Raw genomic sequence first — 22,390 nt, 5'->3', positions numbered from 1 at the left:
GTGAGGCTTATCTGAGGCAGGATTATTGCTAATTGGAAACTTTTAGCATAGGATTGGCTGTTTCATTTTTTGAGCAATCTGTGCTCATTTCCTTAACCTTGACCTGTTTAGAGCTCTAGATAAGCACTTCTTCTTACCTGTCAAATTTCTTGTTATTTTTCCGGGCATGTTCATTGAGACACCATGATTTACAAAGTTGCTTATAATAGAGTTGTTTCAGGCATACAGTGTTTCAATAACAATCTGACCACAACATCCCTTCCCTCCACCAATATCCCCAAGTTCCCTTCTTACCACCAGCCTGCCTCATTGGCAGGCATAGTACAAACTTAACTTAAAGGAATGGCAAATAGAATGATCAGAAAATAAGTCAATAGAAATCAGTTTGTGATAATGAGTTGCTCTGCGTTTTGCCTTTCTGATTCTAGTTGAGGAAAAGTATATGTATCACTTGTGAGCGCCATACTCAGTGCCACCTGATGGAAGTTTCTCAACTTTTAAAGGAGCTCTTTCAATGCTTCTTGCAAAATCCGTTTCAGGGCTAGCAATTCCCTGAGCCTGTCTGTGACTCTCTGTATCACTTCCTTCAATTGTGAATGATAATCGAGCTGAAGAGTATTCTTGCTGGGGTATTCATTTTGTTGAGTTTTTGTACTATATTCATCTCTACTCTTCTGCTTTGCAAAGTTTCATTTGATAGATCTTATCAACTAGCAAATGAACTTAAGTCCATCTTATGAACATGATATTGTACATCTTCTGGACTTTTCCTGTTGTACATCTTCTGGACTTTTCCTGTGGACTTTTCCTTTTTTGGATCTTACTGCTTTCAGTATTCCAGCTATATCTTGGAACTTGTCACTTTGAGTACAGACTGTCTTGGAGTTTTCTTAGTTCAATCTATTTTTGATGGTCTCCTTTGGCCCCTGAGATCTTAGTCCCTGCAGTCCCCAATTCTGGCAAGTTCTGACTGATGTTTGTTGGTTGGTTGGTTGGTTGGTTTTGTTTTTTGGCTCACACCCAGCGATGTACGGGGTTACTCCTGGCTCATGCACTCAGGAATTACTCCTGGCGGTGCTTGGGGGACCTATATGGGATGCTGGGAATTGAATCCGGGTAGACTACCTGCAAGGCAAACACCCTACCCGCTGAGCTATAGCTCCAGCCCCCGATGTTTTCTTTAGCTTTTGTTTCTTCAAGTTTGCTTCCAGTGATTCTTACATTGTTGCTTTTGAACCCTTTCCCTAGTTCCCGGGTAGCTGCTCTTTTCTTTTCAGACTGTTTCCCACCTTCTGCTGTTTCCTAGTGCCTTCCTCCTTCTCATCTCGGAGCTGGTTGATCTTTGGCTTAGCTTCTGTTATTCAGAGCTTCTTTGACTTTTTAATATCACCTACCACGGGCTTCATTTCTCAGTATAGTAGTTTTTTTTTTCATTTCGAGTTTATTCTTCCTTGCGCTAACTCACTGAGCGTCTTCATTATAGCATCACTGAGGACTCAGTGAGGATTTATTGGTGTTGTTTATGTCTTCAATACTACCATTTCCCGTCTTTGTAGTTAACCCTCATAGAAAATGCTGCCGGTTTCTTTCAGACTCTTTCCACCCACATTGTGTTCTTGTGAGGGGTACTGTCATCAGATTCATTTACACGCGCTGCTAATATTTTACTCTTTAAAACCACTATGTTTTTCCATGGTGTCTGTTTAAAAACACCTTCCCTTCTACTTTTCACCATGGACATTCAGGGTACTTTCTTTTCACAGGTGCCTTTTGTCCTTTTCAAAATATTAACCATGTCAAACAAGCATTGTATTTCCAAGTCTTCTCCGATATTTATTTCTTTGCTGTAAAAAAATTTTATATAACCTTTTTGTTTTTTTCATTTTTGTTTTGTTATTTTTTTTGGTTTTATTTTTGGGCCACCCAGCATTGCTCAGCAGTGCTCATGGCCTGCTTCTGGCTTTGTCTCCGGGATTTAGTCCTGCCTCGCAGGGCTCAGGGAATCATAAGTGATGTCTGGGTTGGCAGCATGCAAGACAAGGACTCCCTCCACCCGCTGTGTCCTCTCCCCAGCCGTCCACATAACTTTAAAAGTCAATCTCCTTTTCCTATGTGATATTTCCTTATTCTTTCATATCATGTCTGATATGAAAATCTTTAGACCGTAGCTTCCCTGCAACTTTTTTTTGTATTACTTGCCAGCTTCTACTTCTTCTATCATAGAAATTCTTGGAATAAAAGAACATTCTACTACTTACATGTATCACCTGAGATGTTCTCATTAAAGGTGGTTTTAACGTTTAGTGTTTCTCAGGTGAGGACTATTTCTGCCCCAACCCTCCTCCCCCTCTCCCCCGCAAAAAGAGATTTTTGATAACATTTGTGCTGTTTTTATTGAGCGGAATGGTGGTGCTGGCATCTAGTGGTAGAATGCAGGCATGGCATGCTACAAAACATCTGCAAGGCAGAGTGACAAACCACTGAATATTAATAATATCGAGATGGGAAACCCTAAAGTATACAGGAACAGTATCATGTACCTTATTATAAGTCATTATTTACACAGGTTTAATACTTGCTACCTTTAACAATCACTTGGTCTTAATGTATGTGTATAAATCAAAAAAAAATTTCCAAAGACATTTAATGGTCACATTAGAATACTTTATTCTTAATATGTCAACCTTTTAAATAGTGAGACTTTTCACATGTGGTTTATTGCTGACATCTACTTAATAAAAGAAAATACTGTGTAGGGGACAGCGATATGATTTAGTGAGTAGAGCAGTTACCTTACAAGAGATAGACAGAGACAGATACACAGAGAGAGGATGAGAGGACATGAAACTGTGTCAAGGAGTTTTGAGATAAGTTTATGATTTTAATCATCGTAATTAAATGTATAGCAATTGTCGCATTGGTGAAGTAATTGATATCAAGAGAGAAAATTTGTCTGGTTTTTAATGTACATTATGAGTTTTTTCTTCCATCTGTTAAAATGTATAGCTGAAAATGAAGTGGGTTCAATTTGAGGTCTTTTAAAAATACTTCTAAAGTTTTTCTCCTCTAAGTTTTTTTGGGGGCCCATCCCCCTGCTACCCAGTTTCTACTCTGGAAGTGAGGTTTTGGGAGTCCACAAGATCAGAGCTGTGGATTAAAAAGGAACGTCCTGTGTGCATACCACGTGTTCCTGTCTGAGCTATCTCTGTGACCCTCCTCTAATTTTTCAATTACTAGCAGCAGTAGATGGATTAATGCATCCTATATTTGCAAGGTGGTCATCTAGGTTTTTCAGATCTTTTCAACTAGTTTCTCATTTTCCATATATTACTAAGTCACCATTCTCAATTCTGAGAGCATTAATACCAGAAAAGAAATAGTATTATATATTTTGGTAGGATTTTACTTTAATCTTTAGATTTTTCAAAACAATTTTTTTGCTTTAATAATATAATATCTATAAAAGGTATATGCTTGAATTTTATGTAGCTTATCACTACAATAAAGTAGAAGTTTTAGATTAAATGCTGCAATAAGCATTCAGTTGATGGAGAGACAAGGAGAATTAAATTTGTGTTAGATTTAGTAATACAAATATGAGGCACTTATTAATTGGGAGCCTTGAAGCTTAGTGGTTAAAATTCTTCTCCTATTTGCTGACTGTTAGTGTGTTTCACACATTGCTTCCTCTACGTTTTTTGAAATTTTCATTAGAAGAACTATATCATAAATTTGGTGCAAGATGTAAGCATGTAGGTCCAGTATGTGATACATGATATGTAGCTTCAACTGTGACTTAAAAAAAAAATTCTATTAGTTTGAGGTTTTTTGAATTGCAACACTGGTCATTGATGATGGTTTCCTATGCACATAGTTCCAATACCATACCCATCACCAGCATACCCACACCCCAAGGACAGCAGAGCCCCTCCCTTTCCATTGCTTGCTATCTCACTGTGTATCTTTAAGCTGCACCCAAAAGAAAGATCATTCTGCATCTGTCCCTTTCTTTCTGACTGACTCAGCATTAATTCCATCCATTCTTCTCAACTTTTCTATATGATACTCTTCGCTGGGTAACTTTCGGTATAAAAGGTGCCATTACAATGCATAAATTAACTCTGCTAAAAATACAGTGCAGGCCGAAGAGGTAGTGCAGAATACGAGCCACTTGTTTTGCATGTGGCTGAAAGAGGTTCTATCTTCAGCACCCCTGACCATAGCCAGGTGTGGCCCTCCCAAAAAATAAATAAAGTGCATGTAATTTAAATTGGAATGCGGAATGTATGTAATTGCAAAAACAATTCCGAGGAGATCATGCTGCCCTAAAAGTTAAAATACAAATTCAGAAAATATGTCATGTGATTCTTTCAAAGACTTGACTTTAAATTAATCAACTTAAATTTGCGTTCTTATAGTCTGGCTTATTCACTTTTTTCTTCTATTAATCAGATGATAGTTCATTAAATTAAACTGATAACTATTTCTCTTTTCTCCTTATTGTAGATATCCTATATTTGAAAATCCCTACCCTTTGACTATACATGAATCTCCTGTTACGTGTTGTGAATATTTTGCTGATTGTCCTGTGGACCTTATTCCTGCACTTTATTCTGTTGGAGCTAGACAGAAGCGTCAAGGTTATAGCAAAAAGGTACTGAATATGGTATTTACTATTTAATGTTACCGTTAAGGGTGTTTTTGTTGTTCATTACTGTGGAGTAATGGAGTGTTTGATAACCATTTTTGGAAAAAGAATATTTTGTTTTACTGTTTTCAATAATAGATAAGTAGCATGGTATGCTGAACGTTGTTTTACATAATAATCTTTTCTTACAGGAGTGGCCCATCAATGGAGGTAATTGGGGTTTGGGTGCTCAAAGTTACCCAGAAATAATTATTACAGGGTAAGTACATCTGTTTTTACTAAAGAAATCAGTTATATAAATGTAGTATGACTATATGAACATTAATTGTACAGACAGTACTTTCCTTATGCCATATCAATAAAAACTAAATTAATTTCAAGAATCTGACAATATCCCTTAATTTTTCTTCATTTCTGGAGATTGAATTATCCCAATAAATAGCAATATGTTTTATAAATAGAAAAATCGTTTGTTTTCTTTATCATCTCCTTAACTCATTTAATTTTCTTAGGCATGCCGATGGGTCAGTTAAGTTCTGGGACGCTTCTGCAAGTAAGTAGTCTGAATAGTATTTGTGAATGTTATATAACCGCTCTTTTAATGCGAACCTATTTTGTAATAATTTCAGAGCCAACCTTTAATTTCAAAATTGGGGGATATAAATTTAATATCAGATTATTAAGCAGCTAGGTTTAGAATTTTTAATAGATGAAAGATATTCTTCTTCTTTTTAAATTTATTTTTTGTATTTGAAGCATGGGGCAATGTTTAGGAACGACTCCAGGCATGTTGCATGGGGTTGCTTCCAGCTGTGCTCCGAGGCTGATGTGGTCCAAGGAATGAAACCCGGGCCTCCTGCTTGCAAAGTTTTCCCAGGAGCCTGTGGCATTATCTTCGCCACCTGATTTCTCACTCTTTTAATATCTTGAAGATATTTTTAAGATTTCCTAATATCATAAGGATTTTCTTGCTATCCGTAAGTAAATCTTATAATCCCCAGTGGAACTACTGAAATTATTTCTTCCTTTTTTTTTTTTTTTTTTTTTGCTTTTTGGGTCACACCTGGCGATGCACAGAGCATACTCCTGGCTCTGCACTCAGGAATTACTCCTGGCGGTGTTCAGGGGACCATATAGGATGCTGGGAATCGAACCCGGGTCGTCCGCATGTGAGGCAATCGCCCTACCCACTGTGCTATTGTTCCAGCCCTATTTCTTCATTTTTTTTTGAAACTTTCTTATGTAATTTAGAAATACGAGTAATAGGAGTGTATTCCAAATCTATAGAAATCTTTATAATAGTTTCATTATTTTTTAATTTTTTATTAAACCATCCTCTGCTACCAGGGCTGGAGCGATAGCACAGTGGGTAGGGCGTCTGCCTTGCACGCAGCCAACATGGCCGACCCGAGTTCGATTCTCCGCCCCTCTCGGAGAGCCCGGCAAGCTACCGAGAGTATTCGATATGCCAGACACAGTAACAACAAAGTCTCCAATGGAGACGTTACTGGGCCCGCTCGAGCAAATCGACGATCAACGGGAGGGCCTTTACTTACTTACTTACTTACTTATTTTTAATTTTATTTATTTTGCTTTTTGGGTCACACCAGGGGTGCTCAGGGGTTACTCCTAGTCTGCACTCAGGAATTACTCCTGGCGGTACTTGGGTAACTGTATGGGAAGCTGGAATTGAACCCCAGTTGGCTGCATACAAGGCAGATGCCCTACCTGCTGTGCTGTTGCTCCAGTCGCTCTATAATAATTTTAATGTCTGACTTTACACCTGTTTCACAAGGTTTATTTTTTCTCTGTGAAATAATATGTGGTGGTTACATGGTAGAATGAAAGGAAAGAATGTTTTGAATAACTTTTTGCAAACCTACAGAGCAAGCATTCAGTCTGAATCCAATTGTCTCAGGGTAGAGAATGTTTTCCTTATGCAAAAATGTTAGAAAATTTTCTGCCTTTGATAGAGAAAGCACAGAAAACTATTTTTAAGCAAGACTATTTTATTATAACTCTAGATTTTATTCTAAAATATTTTTGTTACTCATTTTTTCAAATTATCCAAATTTGGCATGATGGTGATTTTTTAATGAATTATCAAAATGCATAAGAGAATGTAGACTTAGTACTGAAAATAATAATTTAAATAAATATAGACTATTTTCCTTACATAGTATTACTGTTTAATATTGACTTTTACCTTGTATCAAAATATCTAACATTTTTCTCCTAGTAACCCTACAAGTATTATATAAACTAAAGACATCTAAAGTATTTGAAAAGTCAAGAAATAAAGATGACAGGCCCAACACAGACATCGTGGATGAGGATCCGTATGCCATCCAGATCATCTCCTGGTGTCCCGAGAGTAGGATGCTGTGTATAGCTGGGGTTTCAGCTCATGTCATCATTTATAAGTTCAGCAAACAGGAAGTGATAACAGAAGTCATTCCGGTAATAATTCTTAAATTATTTTGGTGCTAGAGATCTCAACATTTCAAAGAGTATGAATTATTTTAGAAAACAATTCACGGTGAGTTCTGTTCTGAAATTTTGAAAACACCTCAGTGTGTTTCAGTGAAGTTTTAAAACACCTCAGTATCAGAGTGACTTATTTTGTATCCAAGTGACTTATTTTTATGCATGTCTTTGTATTGAGCTAAATTTAAATCCTTGACTATGTTGTCTGCATCCATAGTGGAAGCTTAATATAAGCATGGACATTTTGTATGTGATACGAACAAATATTCCATAAATCTTAAAATATGCTCAAGTATGTGTGTGTATATTTATAGACATATGGATGCACATTCAAGAAATTGTGCCAGGAACGTTTCTCTCTCCCCCCCCCCCCCCCCTTGGCTCCATAAGAACTTTTTCTAAAGTTTCCCAATTAGAAACGTTCTTTCTACTGAAGCATATGTGTGTTATATGTCTAAGCTGAGCAGTAAGAACTCGAAGTAATAACTGTTTTTGCAACAGATGCTTGAGGTTCGATTGTTATATGAAATCAGTGACGTGGAGACCCCCGAGAGTGAGCAGGCACCACCTCTGCCAACACCGGTCAGCGGTTCCAATCCTCAGCCCCCTCCTCCTCAGTCTCACCCATCTACGAGTAGCAGTTCATCTGATGGGCATCGTGATAATGTCCCTTGCCTAAGGTTAGTGATAAAAAGCTCCAGGTGTTTTGGATCTTGACATTTTCTTCAGATCAGCATAAGCATTTGAAAAACCATAGTGAAAAAATTCCTAGTATTAGAGGAAAATGGTATAGAATCACTTAAGTGTTGCTGTGGTTAATAAAGCCAGCTGTTTCTACTGCGGCATCAAGAAAAGTTCAGTTTTATGTAATTTTCTGCTTAAAATAATAAAGTTTGACATCTAAATATCCTGGGAACACAGATGTTCTTTAAAGTTCGTTGTTCTAGTTTAGTCTACTTTACATGTGAATGAAACGTGTTTAAACTGCTTTCTACTACTCTGAAAATTTGGGGGTTTTTTGGTTTGTGTTCATGGATACAGTAATTTTATAATTAATGTTTTTTAGTCTTTTTCTGAATGTTCTCTATCATGAATGTATCTATTTAGTACTGTTATTGCAGCATACAAGATTTGAATACTTTATATAAAGCAATTTAAGTTTATTTTTCTTCTTAATTTTATTATTGAGTGGTTAATTTTTAAGACTGGGGGAAATGTACTGCAGTTACAAAGAAGTCAGTTTTACCATTGACTGAGGAGTGGTTATGGAGTGTAACAAAGAGATTCAGTGGGGGCAAAATCCAGACTGTAGTAGGTTGAAGTTGGGTGGTAAGAAAATTTTCCTAAGAACCAGATTTTGTGTTCTTTTGCTTCAGATTTTCTAGAATCTCTTCTATTGATTAATAGCTTGACAGTTGTAGAGGATGCCATATAATAAAAAGTGCATTCATCTTAAAGATAAGGTTGATTGATTTTTTTAATACCTAGAAGTTCAAAAGTGTGGACTTGGAAGTCTTCATATATCTACACAGATTTGAGAATGTATGTTTCCGCTGCCTCTCAAATAGAAATGATTTTTTTGTCTCATAATTTATCTGACATACTTTAGTCATCACAGCAGTCTGCTGCCGGCTTTTACTGTGTAGCATCACCTAGTAGGGACCAGGGATGATGCTAAATATCATCCAGTTCCCAGCACAGTCCGCATGCAAAGCTTCAAATGTTGATGGCATCAAGGAAGAGAAACTCCAGTCTCACCTGCCTTGTTAAGTTGTAAGCAGCAGTTTCTGTCCGATGCACCAGGTTTCTTTTGCTTTTCGCCTCTTCTCTTCCCATCTCTTATACTCTCAAGTTTCTGCCTCCCTCCCTTTTTCCTCTCTGCTATCTGCGAATTAAAATAATGAAAACTGAGATGTTTGCTTGTTTGGTTTTGGGCCACACCTGGCGTTGCTCAGGATTAACTCCTGGCTCTGTGCTCAGGGATCACTCCCTGGCAGTGCTCAGGAGAACAGATGGGGTGCCAGGCATCAAACCTGGGTTGGCCACATGCAAGACAAGCTTCCTACGCAATGTAGGAAGACTTTTGCTCCAGCCTAAAACTGAGGTTGATGATTTTGTGCATAATTGTTTCCAAAGAATGCTTTAAAATGTTATCTTTTACCAGTGACGTTTTACATTTTATTCAAGGCATTTGTGTTTTTTGCATGTTTTTTTTTATCCAAAAAGATCATCATTTTGAAATTCCAAAGCTTCTAAACAGATTTTGATATTAAAAACATTTGTACAAAGGCCAGAGAGGTAGTACAGTGAGTATGACACCTGCCTTTGCACACAGCTGACCTGGGTTCGATCCCTAGCACTAAATATGGTTCCTTGACCACTTCTAGGCATGGCCATGGAGCACAAAACGAGGAGTAAACCCTGAGTACCACCATGGATACCCTCCCCAATAGCATATGTGCAAATTATGAAGATTATTAATAAAGACTTAACCCCTTACCTTTAAGAAGGAAACAAATTAATTTGCAAATGTGAAAACCGTTAAAATGACAACTTCATAAAACTGTGGCGTACATAAGGACCAGAAAGAGCACTGTGGTATGAGCACTGCTTCACATGTAGGAGGCCCAGGTTCCGTCTGGAGAGATCCCAGAGCACAGAACCGGGAGTGTCCCCTAAGCAGCATCAGAATGCGTCCCCTACCCTGACCTCCCCCCAAAACAGTCAAAAAACCTACGCAGAGATTTAGAAACTTTGTCACTTCTTGCTGTATTTCCTAAATCTTAACCAGTTGGCGTTTTACAGCAGATCTTGTCCACTTATTTTTGTTTGAAGAACTTTTTTTTTTAATACTAGAGAATTTCTTGAGTTCTTTGTCTTTGCCTCTCAAGACTTAAACGGGCCCATATATGCGCGTCTAAAATTATCCCGAAATGCATGTTCCTCCTTGAAGGATCTAATCTTAAACGTACATTCAGTGTGCCAGAAGGAGGCTGGATAGAAAATAGCGTGCTCGCACTCCAAGCTCGCACTCCGAGGCTCTGCCAGCAGAGGCTGCGTCTGGGGGAGATGAAATGCCACTCTGTCTTTATTTCTGTCTCTCGAGATGCACTCCTGCAGTTCCTCAGTGCAGGTTGCCCCGCGCCGGTTCAAAGTCCCGCACAGCCAGCGTGCGGTTGTAATTTACTGCTGTTTGACCCTGGCTGGGCAGAGGCGCCTCTAATTGAGTTCAGGCAGCAGTCCCGCCCCGCAGGATTCCTGCCGGTCCCTCTGGTTTAGGCAGCCCTGTGATTCTTTTCTTACCGAGAGTGAGTCCGGAACATCAGTTGGCAAAAGGTCAGGCATTCCGGTCTTCTTCCCTAGAAGGAACTGTGTCTGTGACTGACGTCTGAGTTCGAGGTCAGGGGAAACCATACGGAGCCAGTCCTCTGCCCTTCTTTCATACGACCTGCGGGCAGGCGGGAGGTGCAGGACCGTCTGAAGTAACCAGGCTCTGGATGGGTTAGACAGAGTCTGTAATAAAGATTTTTTAAAAAAGTCACGGTAGGTTTGTCTTCTTTGGAGAGTAAGAGTCGTCACAAAGATAAAAACTGCTCCTTTAAAAATATTTCTGTTCCGAATTCAAGTTTACCGGTACACTTAGGACTGGTATTATAGCTAAGTCATCATTTCTTAGAAAGTATCCTCTCATAAATAGCTCCTTTATTCCCTCTAATACTATGCTTACAGTAATAAAAGTGACTAATAAAATTCTGTGTGGTCTTTCCATGTAAGTGGGATTTGAGACATATTTAAATGTTTGTTGAGTAAGTTCACTTGGAAACTTTACCATCTCCTCAAATGTGCTATGAATTAGCAAACACAGGTTTTTTTTTTAGTCTTATGAGTCTGTTAAAAAAAATTTTTCATTTTATGTGATTATTCACTTGCAAAGTTATCCATCTTTTTAAATGTGGCATGGATTACCAACACACTTTTATTTTTCAAAAGTCTTGTGAGTTTGCTAAGAAAAATATTTTTTATTTTATGTTATTATGATTGAGATAATATGTCCTTGGTGTTTGTGTTCTGGGCTGCAATGTTACTATACACCACCACCAATGTTCCCAACCCCCAATGTTCCTGTGTCACTTCTGGGCCACCTTATCCCTTCTGACTCCATTTTCCTTCTTCCTTCCCCTGACCTGGTAACATCAGTTCTGGAGAGAGTGGGACACAACTGGCTGTGCTCTAGGATTACTCCTGACTCTGCTCAGGGATCACTCCTGGCAGCTTGGGGGACCATATTGGGTTCTGGGGATCAAGCCTGGGTCGGCTTTGTACAAGGAAAACATCACGCCTGAGGTACTGTCACTCCAGGCTTGACAACCCTTTTTTGTTTTTGTTTTTTAAACTTAGAAATACTGTCTTTTTTACCCCTTTATTTCTAATGAGCTCCAAGATTATTCATTCAGTAAATGTTGAGGCCTTTGTGTCCTCAAGTCTTTAAAGTAATTGTCAGATTTCTCCCTTCATGGAACTTTCCATCTTTGATTCTTCATAAATATTTTTTTATTATTTCAATTAGAATTGTCACAGGAACTTCTTAATGATCTCATTCTACATCTTCTTAATGATCTCATTCTACATCTTGTGTCTTTCAGACAACTTTTTTATGCCTTTAAAGTATTACTCTTTTCCATAATTTGGCCGTTAACAAAGCACTGTGGTTGAAAGGGGCAGTATTTAGGACCACACCTAGCGATGCTCAGGGCTTACTCCTTGTCCTGTGCTCAGGGATTCCCCCTGGCCCTGTGTTTAGAGCTCACAGCTAGTGGTGCATCTGCAGTGCCAAGAATCAAACTGGAGTCTGCTGCGTGGAATACAAGTGCTTTATCCCAGGTACTTTCTCTCCAGTCCCCCCAAAAGCACTTTCGTTGGTAATCCCAACTCCTCAGACAGTAGCTAGGTGGTGATATTCCTAGAATGTAGACCAGAAGACCGCCAGGCTGTGACTCTGGTTTCAGAAGCTCAGAGTTCCTTTTGCCAGCATTTGTAGCAAGAACTTGAAGACCTTCCAGAGTATTACTCTGGTCTACCTTGGTATTCTGATTTGTCAGTGTTACTTACTGTATACCTTCCACTCTGATCATACTGACACATTTATTAATCTTGGAATACAGGTTTTCCACTCTGTTACCTTGTTTGCAGTTTTGTAAAAGCAGTATTTTTTAAGCATAGTTCAGCAGTTACAGGGAAGGACTCTGTGCAATAAATAATCTGTCAACTCCACTTAGGTGTTTTGGGGGAGGGCAGGCAAGAGGAGGTGACAGGCCTGTAGCACTCGGGCCACTCCCAGCCTGAGAGCTGTTCCCAGAGCTTAAGAAAGACCACTCTGTTCTGGAACTGAATCCAGGGCCCGACAACACACAAACGAGGCAAATTCCCTGACATCCACATGAACCACATTCTGGGCTCCCTCAAAGTAGATTTTTGTTTTTGTAAAGTGCTTATACAAATAAATTGCTCTTCACTTGGTTTAGCTAATATTTAGCTAATTTGTTGATAGTGGTACTCGCAGTGATGCTGGCCCCCGAAGCATGTGGTGATCCTGGCACTGTGATGCTGGGCACCTTGCTTGGCATGTGGTGCTCGGGGAGCCACGTCAGAGCACCGTAACCATTCCAGGCACGTGCCCCCTCCCTTGAGCTCTCCCCCAGCCTTAAGCACTTTCTTCTTCAGTCTTCTTTTATTCTTTTGTGAAGTCCTAGGCTGCTGTTTCTTTCATTTTACCCAACCCCTTCCATCCACCTCTCTTTTTCCCTTTGTCCCCTATCCCCGCTATAAGTGGAATTTAAGATTTTTCTCTTTTGGTGGAACACTTGTATATATTTTATCTTGAACCTGATTGAATGTTTGTTTCCAGAGGGTTCTGATTTTTGTATTTTATATATCACACAATTTCATATGTAAAGTTATTTTTATTTAGTTAGGTATGCCTATTATTATAATGGCAACAAGGTAATTGGAGATGAGTGAAAGAGTAACATGTTCTTCCTTTTTTTTATAGAGTTAGAAGTTCACCACTTAAGCAGTCTCCAGGTTATCAGACAGAACTAGTTATTCAGTTGGTTTGGGTGAGCGGAGAACCACCGCAGCAAATAACCAGCCTGGCAGTCAATTCTTCCTATGGGCTGTAAGTATTTTTTGTGTTTCTCTTCCTTTCTCTTCCAAGTGTCTCATACTTCTTAAAAGTAGGCAAAAGGATCTCTTTCATTACGCAACATCACTTAAAAAGTGGTTGCGTAAATTTAATTTCATACCGTATTCAGTGTTTATTTGGGACATAACTCTGTTCTGAATAATTTACTCTGGGTATATTTATGCTGCTTTCTGATATAAGATTAAATATTTCATGGGACAATTAATTATTTCAGATAAATTTTAAAGTCAAGGACATTAAATATTATATGTAATTTCTATGATAACCTGTTAAACTTAAAAGTTTTGTATCTAAAGTGTAGCACTTTGGGGGCTGTTGGCATGGGTTAGTGGTGGCATGTATTCCTCACCCGTATGAGAACCTTAGTTCATTCCCTTACACTGCAAAATAAAGGTAATGAAAATAAACATTACTGTATGAGAGGTAGACTCAGACAGGCCGGTCTTCCTTGGTATCATTTCTTTGCTGCCTTACAATGTAAGAACACAAATCTTTTTCCCTCTTAATACTTTGCTGTTCATAACCATAAAGTAAACCAGCAGGGGAAACTCAACAAGGAATTACTGACTTTGAAGGAAGAAATGGAAGAGATGGGTTTTGTGTGTGTGTGTGTGTGTTGGGGGGTGGAGGGGGAGTGTCTTTCATTCCTAAAAATCTAAATACACATTCTTTTTCAATGCACATGGAACATTCTCCAAGATAGACCACATTCTGGGCCACAATACATCCACACAATCAAGAGGATAGAGATTGTACCAATGATCTTCTAAAACCGTGATATAATGAAAGTAGAAATTAATTACAAACAGAAATGCAAACACCTGGAAATTAAATAGCGTGCTACTGAACAAGCCAGTGGGTCAGACAGGAAATCAAAAGATTCTTGGAAATAAACAAGAATGAGTACTTGAGCTGCCAGAACTTAATGAGACACAGCAAAAGCAGTGTTAAAAGGAAAGTCCATAGCTATGCAAGCATTCATCTAGAAGGAAGAATTAGCCCATAAAAATAACTTGAATGTACAGCTTAAACTGGAATATGACCAACAAAAGGATCCCAAAGCAGACAAAATGAAGAAATAATAAAACTTTGGAACAGAAACTAATGAATTGGAATTTTAAAAAGATCAAAAGGTTAACAAAAATTAGAACTGGTTCTTTGAAAAAATAAACAAGATTGTTGAAGCCAGTGTAATAATACAAATGAGAGGGTGTTTGGCCACCTTGCATATGGTCACTCGGGTTTGATTCCCATCCCCCATCCCCACAAAGCCAGGAGTAAGCCCTGAAGGCAGCTTGATGTGGCCCCAAATAAAAATCAAAGCAAAAAATAAAATCAGTAAATTAATAGCAAGACTCACAGGGAGACAATCCTTATAAATCAAATCAGAAATGAAAGGGGAGAAATCACACCAAAATTCGAAGTATCATCAAGATTACTTTGAAAATCTGTATGCCAGAAAACTAGAGAATCTAGAAGTGCATAAATTCTTGAAATCCTATGACTTCCCAAGGCCGAACCAAGAGGATATAGACTATATGAACCGACTTGTCACTATCAAAGAAATTAAAATGAAAAGTCTCCCCAAAACAAAAGCTCAAGCCCAGATGAAATCACTAGTGAGTTCTTTCAGACCTTTAAAGAAGAGCTACTGCTAATTATTTTCAGGCTCTTAAAGTTGAAAAGACAGAAATCCACCTAGATGTCTTATTTTTCTCTCCTCAATTTTATTTTTATAAATTTTTACACAATAATTTATTACATTCAATATTCCATTACCAATCCCACCACCATAACACCTTCCCAACGCCGTTAATATCAGATTTTCCCACCACAACTCAAACGTGCTCCCAAAACAGGTCCTAAATCATTTATTTTGTATGGCTTATGAATAATGTGTTAAAATGATCCCAAAGAGTTTCCTTAGAGGAAAATGTGTGAAGATTGTTGTATCTCACCCTAGAGACATTAAGCTCTTGTAGAAGAGATTACCAGACATCTTTTATGAAGCAAACCTCGCACTCATCACAGAGAACAGCAACCAGTATCGGCAAGGATGTGAACAAGGAGGCATCCTCATTCAAATACTGGTGGGAATGCTGACTAAACCTAAGAATTGAGCTTCCATATGGCCTTGCAACTCTACTTCTAGGAATATTATACCCTAAGTGTCCCCCCAAAAATGCAGAAAAGGCATCTTCACTCCTATGTCATTGCTGCATTATTCACATGAGGCAAAATGTGGAAAGAACCCAAGTGCCCAAGAATAGATAACTGTATAAATAAGCTGTGGTACATATATACAGTGGAATACTATGCGTCCATTAGATAAGATGAAGTCGTAAAATTTTCTAATACTTGCATGGATCTGGAAGGTATCAACTTTTTTGAGTGAAATGGGTCGGAGCGAAAGTCACAGAAGGATATCACTCATTTGTGGGATATAAAGAAATATAGTAGAGGAATAACTACTGCCCAGTGACAATGGACATTTCTCTTTATTAAGAGAACTGGTCCTTTTTTTCAAGGAAGTTTGCCACAGTGCAGGGAGAGCAGGGAAGGGACCACTACAAAATCACAGAGTGAAGTGGTCACTCTGGGTGGGAGCTGGGTATCAAAATGAGGTATAAGTGATATGCATGATACCATCTCAGCAACAGTATTTTGAAACTACAGCGCTTTAAAAGGGTCGGGGGAGGAAAAATAAAAATGTGCCTACCATAGAATCAGGATGGGACATAGGAGAGAAACGGGGGCATTGCTGGAGGAAAGTGGACACTGTGAAGGAATTGCTACTTGAACATTATATCTGAAAGTCAGTCATGAATAATTTTGCAGTTCATGGTGATTCAATTAAAAATGGGAGAATAATAATTTTTCAAAATTATGCTTTCTACTATTTATCGTTGACTGCAGGGATCACTAAAAATTTCCCAAAGTGTTAGTCTCTGTTTCACTAGAGAAGTGGGGCGGGGGGAGGGGAGGAGAGAGGGAGAGGAGGAAAAAGCAGAGGGGAGGGGAAAGGAAAGAGAGGAGAAAGGAGAGAGGGAAAGGAAGGAAAGAAATGTGAGATTGCCTAGTGTCGGGACACTCAAGTCGGTCACTGATGATGTTTCAGCTCCTATTCCAAAAGGCTTTGTAGGATGTTGAAGTTTAGTTCTTGTCTGCAGAAGATCCGCACACTTTCTTGGGGCGGCCTGTGTAGCTTATATTTCCACTCCTGTGACACTCGCTTGTTTTAAAGAAGAATTTTTGGAAAGACCCATGATCTAGGATATCAGTGGGTTTGTCCTTTCAGCCTTGCCGCAGGGAACTTAGTTTACCTTAAAGCAATGTCTTTTCTGTATGGACACAGGAAGACAGTTAATATTATGCTTTGTAACTTGGGAGGAGTTGATTAACTCCAATAATATTTACTCCTGGGCATCTGCTCTCGACTCAGTTGCTCTTAGTTCCTAGCACTCCAAAAGCAGGATCCCGACGAGGGACTGAATGGACTCACGGCAAGCTGTGAGCTACCCTGGCATCGAAATGGACCAGTCCATAGACAAATGCTGTCATGATCAAAAAGTAACGATGAGACTAGGACCCTGCTGGGGTTAGGAAGACTAACCTGGCCTGAGGACTATGGTAAGAGGTCCTCAGGAAGAACCAAAATTTAAGTTTGATATATCTCTTACTGTGCTCATACAGAATGATATTGCTAGAAAAATTAGAAGTAGATTTACTACAACTATTTAAGTGGAAAGAAGAAAGCAACACACCCTGAATGGGATCCCGCCCTTAAACACATCTCCTCGTAATCCAGAGTAATCTCTGAAGGCCGAAAGGACAAACCCATTGTTATCCTGCACCATCCCTCTTCGATTTTTATAGATTACAACACATTTACTTGTAATTACCTGTGCTAAGATATTGTTATTTATTGTTTCCAGGGTCGTTTTTGGCAATTGTAATGGCATTGCTCTAGTAGACTACCTCCAGAAAGCTGTACTCCTCAATCTGGGCACTATTGAGTTATATGGCTCCAATGATCCGTATCGGAGAGAACCTCGGTCCCCTCGGAAATCTCGACAGCCTTCAGGAGGTAAAAAGAAAAAAAAAAGTTAAATTCATTCTATCAGTTAGGTAAATAGCTTGTCTGGTCTAGTGTATGTGTGTTTGTGTGTGTTTGCACGCACGTGCTTTATGTCTGTGTGTATATATGTGTATGTGGCTATATATAATAAAAAAACTAGTTAAAATTAGTCAGTTTTTGTCTTAGATTGTTTTTCCTTCTGTTTTTATGCTTTAGGATTTTAAGTAACATTGGAAAAAGAACGATGTCAACTTTTTGAAAATTTCTCTCATTAACACAAGAAATATGTCTCTGTGTTTGATACTGAAGACCAATAATTCATTGTTTCAGTTACTTAATTCAAAGTAATAAATTTCCACATAAAATGAAATCTGAATTTTGAGGAATTATAGTTCCCTCAGATACAATACAAACCCAAATCATTAAGAATATTCTTTATACGGCCAAGAGATAGTATAGTGAGTGAGGCATTTACCTTGCAGATGCTGACCCCAGTTCAGTCCCTGGCACTCCTGAAGGTCCCCTGAGCCTTGCCTGGAGCGATTTCTGAGCATATAGTTGGGTGTGCCCTGCGACAAAAAAGTGATCTGTTTATAATATTATTTTATTTTATAAGATAATTGCTTCTAAGTTCTATATTAGTATCTTATGAAATGCAGTGTAGTTAGTGGCTTATACCATTTTTCCCATTTTTCCTTTTTTTTCATTTTTTAAAAAATTTTGTGGCACAGAGAAGAAGTGTATTTGATGTCTGATTACCAAAGTCCCAACTATAACTGATCTGTGGCCCCCAGGCTCCCCATCACCTGCCCAGCTGAAACAGACCCAAGGAGCAGCCCTATCCTGGGAAGATTGAGCTCCTTTCCAGAATGCCATTGGCAGTAGATCCCTGGGAAATTCTGATTTACGTTTCCTAATTCAATGCGTAGGAGTTAAAATTGTCCCTGAGATTTTAAATTTCATTTCTGGCAATCCAAAATTGACTAACATGGCAATTCATGAGGAGAAAAATGAGTTACAGTATAGCACTTACAATCACAGCAGCTTGTGTCCGACTATTGTTTTCTATTCTGTTGTGTGTGTATGTATGCGTGTGAACGTTTTGATTTTATCGTGTGACAGAATTATTGTCCCAGTCATACCACTCTAGTGTCTGTCTTTTATTTCTCTTTGGCTTTTCATTGCTTCCTTAAGGTTTGCTGAATGTGAGTTCTTGCATGTGCGGCCTTTCTAGCTTACATTCTGAATTCATGAAAAAGCTTCATTCTTCTTTTTTAAGTAAGTTATGTATTCTATGTCAGGAATGTCATCTTTGTTGTCTATAAAAATATGTTTTATTTGGTTTTAAAAGATCTTATAAATATTCCATATCTAAAATAATATATATATACTGTTTAAATTCATCTGATAATATATATGTATATATGGAAAGAGGCATTAAAGTACTTATTTTCCAACTCAGCTTCTTTTGAGTTAGAAAGCTAAAATGTGGTTGTGATAGATAGTCATTTGGTATGGGGGGGAAGTAAATACTTGCAACAATTTTACCAAAAAAACCCTCTGGTATAGTTCTTACGCCTTCTAAAATTAGTTCATTGCTTTCCTTCCTCAATTCCTCATTGTAGTATATATAAATTGCTAGAAACCAAATATCTAAATTTATCCAAAAATAGAGACCAATTTTACCAGGAGAGTAAAAATTATTTTTCCAGTTTGATTTCATTGTTACGGGAATTGTTGTGGGGTCCTACCCAAAGTTTCTAGCGGAGCCAGAACCACATCCTGTGGTGCTCGGGCATCACTAGGGCAATATTTGTAATTGTTCGAGTTATAATTTAGAAATTATATTTTATGTATTTTAAATATATTTTAATATGTAATATAAATGCATTTACTGAGTAAACTATCACTATCACTCTCACTATCCTCCTGTTGTTCATTGATTTGCTCGAGTGGGCCTAGTAAAGGTAAAGGTAAAGGCACTCCCGTTGATCGTCGATTTGCTCGAGCGGGCCCAGTAACGTCTCCATTGGAGACTTTGTTGTTACTGTGTCTGGCATATCGAATACTCTCGGTAGCTTGCCGGACTCTCCGAGAGGGGCGGAGGAATCGAACTCGGGTCGGCCATGTTGGCCGCTTGTAAGGCGAACGCCCTACCGCTGTGCTATTGCTCCAGCCTAGTAACATTGTGAAACTTGTTACTGTGTTTGGCGTATCGAATATGTCACGGGTAGCTTGCCAGGCTTTGCCATGCGGGTGAGATACTCTTGGTAGCTTGCCGGGCTCTTCGAGAGGGGCGGAGGAATTGAACTCGGGTTGGCCATGTTGACTGCATGCAAGGCAAACGCCCTACCCACTATACTATCGCTCCAGCCCAGTGAGTAAACTAAGTATTATATTTGAATAGTTGAAAATGAAGGTTTATTTATCAAAAATTATACCCCTATTTAAGGGGTAACTACATTTTGATGTCATAGTAAAAATCCATAAGGGAATTTATTAATAGGTGTCATAAACTTAAAGGAAATGAAGTTTGTCATGATAAATGTTTATTCTCCAAGCCAGAGAAGTATTGTTAGCAGATTAGATGCTTGCCTTGCAAACAGCTGACCCGGGTTCTTTCTTTGGCACCACATCTGGTCGCCCAAGGCCCACCAAGAGTGATTCCCTGAGTACCACTGGGTCCCAAATCAAACAGCAATTTTTAGATCTGTGATGAAATTATAAAGATTGATTACATCTATAGTGAACAGAAAACTGGCTTTGTGGATGTTTACATGAATATTCATTCGTGTGGACATGCTCTGAGTCTTTAATTCAGGCAGAATTAAATATAAATAAGCCTCAGCCCTCTTTACTGTGAGTGAAATGAAGGAAGATACTGTGTAGGGTGCTAATCTCTAAAAGGTTATTGCTATTCCCTCAGAAAGTTAGCTTCATTGTTAATGAAATGACCCCCGCCCCCTTATGACTGGAACAAGGTTAGTGTTCACATGGTTCTTTTGCTAGTGGTAACAAGTTTTGCATGTCAATTATGTGTTATAGATGTTAAATATATTAATGTGAGATTTGTGGGATACTGTGAGTTTTTAATGTTATGCTTCCTCCTCATTTTGAAAACAGTTAGAAAAACCCAGATTTTTCCTCAATGTAAACAGGAACTTTTGACTTGTACAGTGTCAGTGATACATGTATGAAGTTGACTGTCTTTAGACCTAGTACTTTGTCATTGACTAAAATAACTTAAATCTCAGTTGTTCACTTTCTTCTTCTGCAAATTGAGGATATTACCATCTTCCTCTTTTGCTTCAATGAGGGTTAGATGAGTCAGGTATTTAGATGAGTAGTAGGTACGCAGTAAGCACTAATAATATTATTACTAGCTAGCTAATTGGACTGGGATACACTTGGGCATAGACTAGATAACTGATGTTATGAATATTTGGTGAAAGGAATATAACAACAAAAGCACTCTTTCTTTCATGAATGTCCATTCAGTTATACAGATATTTCCGTTCCTACCAAATCAGTTTTCATAGAATTCACAGTCTACTAAAAAAAAAGTGATAAAAAGATAATATATAATAAATAGCATAATAGTGCTAAGTAAAAAAGAGATATTTTAAATGTCATTAATAGGGATATTTCATTTTAAGTGGAATATCAAGATACTTTTGTGTAAAACTTATAAGCAGATTTTTTTATGGATGCCTAAGAAAGGTAAGAGAAGAACAAATGTTAGGTATTTGAAAAAGCACAACTAGTGAGTTTAAAGTATAGTGAGAAGTGAGACTGGAGCAGAGAAAGTGAGGTGGGCAGGGAGGTGTAAGAAGAGGAAATACGACTAGACCCAGATGTATGCCTTAGTCATATGCCAGATGTGTCCACACACCATTGAGTTGACTTGGGCATTTCCCTGTGTCAAATGGAAAGTATTAGTTTTAGCTAAAAAGAGTTTTAGCTACTTCATTAAGTCAACATCTAAATAAATTCATTTTCATCCCTTCCTTTAATCTGGTTTCCTAATTGCTTCTTCTGAGACTATAGAATTACACCAGAGTACACATTTTTACAATATATGGTAGCAGCTGACAAAAATGCCAAAGACTTGTCAAAATTGGCATTTGTATTAAGTACTAGGCACATTGTGCTATGAAAATTAAAAAGGAAAAATAGACTTCATATCCAATGAAGGCAATAATATATGTAGTTCAGAATAGGAAACACTTCTTATAAGTTTTCTGGAAGCAAGTTCATACTCAGTGTTTTCTGGAACATGACTATAAAATCTTTCATAGTAACTCAAGATTGCAATAGCCTGGCTTTTACTGAAGGAATATAAAAACAGTACTGGCTATACCAACATGATACCCAACTTCCTATAAATTATAGACATACAACTTATTGCCTCTTGTCCACCTTAGTCAGAAGACTTTGTAGGATTTTTTGCTTTGCATTTGACATTTTATTTATTTATTTTTTACTTTCAGTCTGAAGCATAAGATACCTAAGCATAAGAAACCAGGGTATCAATTAGATTTACTTTACAAAAAGTATTAATATCTATGAAAGAATATATTTAGAGCTCTTTAAAAAGTGTTGGTGATACAATATTAAGAGATATAACATTATAAGTAACAAACAAACTGTCCTCTCGTTGTTCATCAATTTGCTGGAGCGGGCCCAGTAACGTCTCCATTTTGGGACTTCTTGTTACTGTGTTTGACATATTGAATACGTCACGGTAGCTTGCCAGGATTTGCTGTGTGGATGAGATACTCTCGGTAGCTTGCCGGGCTCTCCGAGAGGGGCAGAGGAATCTAACCAGGCTGGCTGCGCTCAAGGCAAACGCCCTACCACTGTACTATCGCTCCAGCCCCACACTATAAGTAATATATAATAAATTGAATATTGCAAAATTGGTGTCACAAAATATCTACTTCATTATTATTCAGAATATTTGAGAGAGTTATTT

The 22,390-nt window shown here is 38.2% G+C and overlaps 1 protein-coding gene across 6 annotated transcripts in view; it reads left to right on the top strand.

The window, feature by feature from the left end:
- The window catches only part of STXBP5 (syntaxin binding protein 5), a 180,483-nt gene that overhangs the window by 102,782 nt on the left and 55,311 nt on the right, over positions 1 to 22,390 (top strand). For all 6 annotated transcript variants that reach the window (XM_056126390.1, XM_056126389.1, XM_056126394.1 and 3 more), the window contains exons 12-18: positions 4,507 to 4,654; positions 4,840 to 4,907; positions 5,161 to 5,201; positions 6,888 to 7,108; positions 7,637 to 7,815; positions 13,185 to 13,310; positions 17,273 to 17,424. In XM_056126390.1, coding sequence (XP_055982365.1) covers positions 4,507 to 4,654; positions 4,840 to 4,907; positions 5,161 to 5,201; positions 6,888 to 7,108; positions 7,637 to 7,815; positions 13,185 to 13,310; positions 17,273 to 17,424 — 935 coding nt within the window. The remainder of the gene's footprint in view (positions 1 to 4,506; positions 4,655 to 4,839; positions 4,908 to 5,160; positions 5,202 to 6,887; positions 7,109 to 7,636; positions 7,816 to 13,184; positions 13,311 to 17,272; positions 17,425 to 22,390) is intronic.

The sequence above is a fragment of the Sorex fumeus genome, unplaced genomic scaffold, assembly GCF_029834395.1.
Source record: "Sorex fumeus unplaced genomic scaffold, SorFum_2.1 ptg000061l, whole genome shotgun sequence".
Classification (NCBI taxonomy): Eukaryota; Metazoa; Chordata; class Mammalia; order Eulipotyphla; family Soricidae; genus Sorex; species Sorex fumeus.
This window is presented reverse-complemented; position numbering and strand designations above follow the sequence as displayed.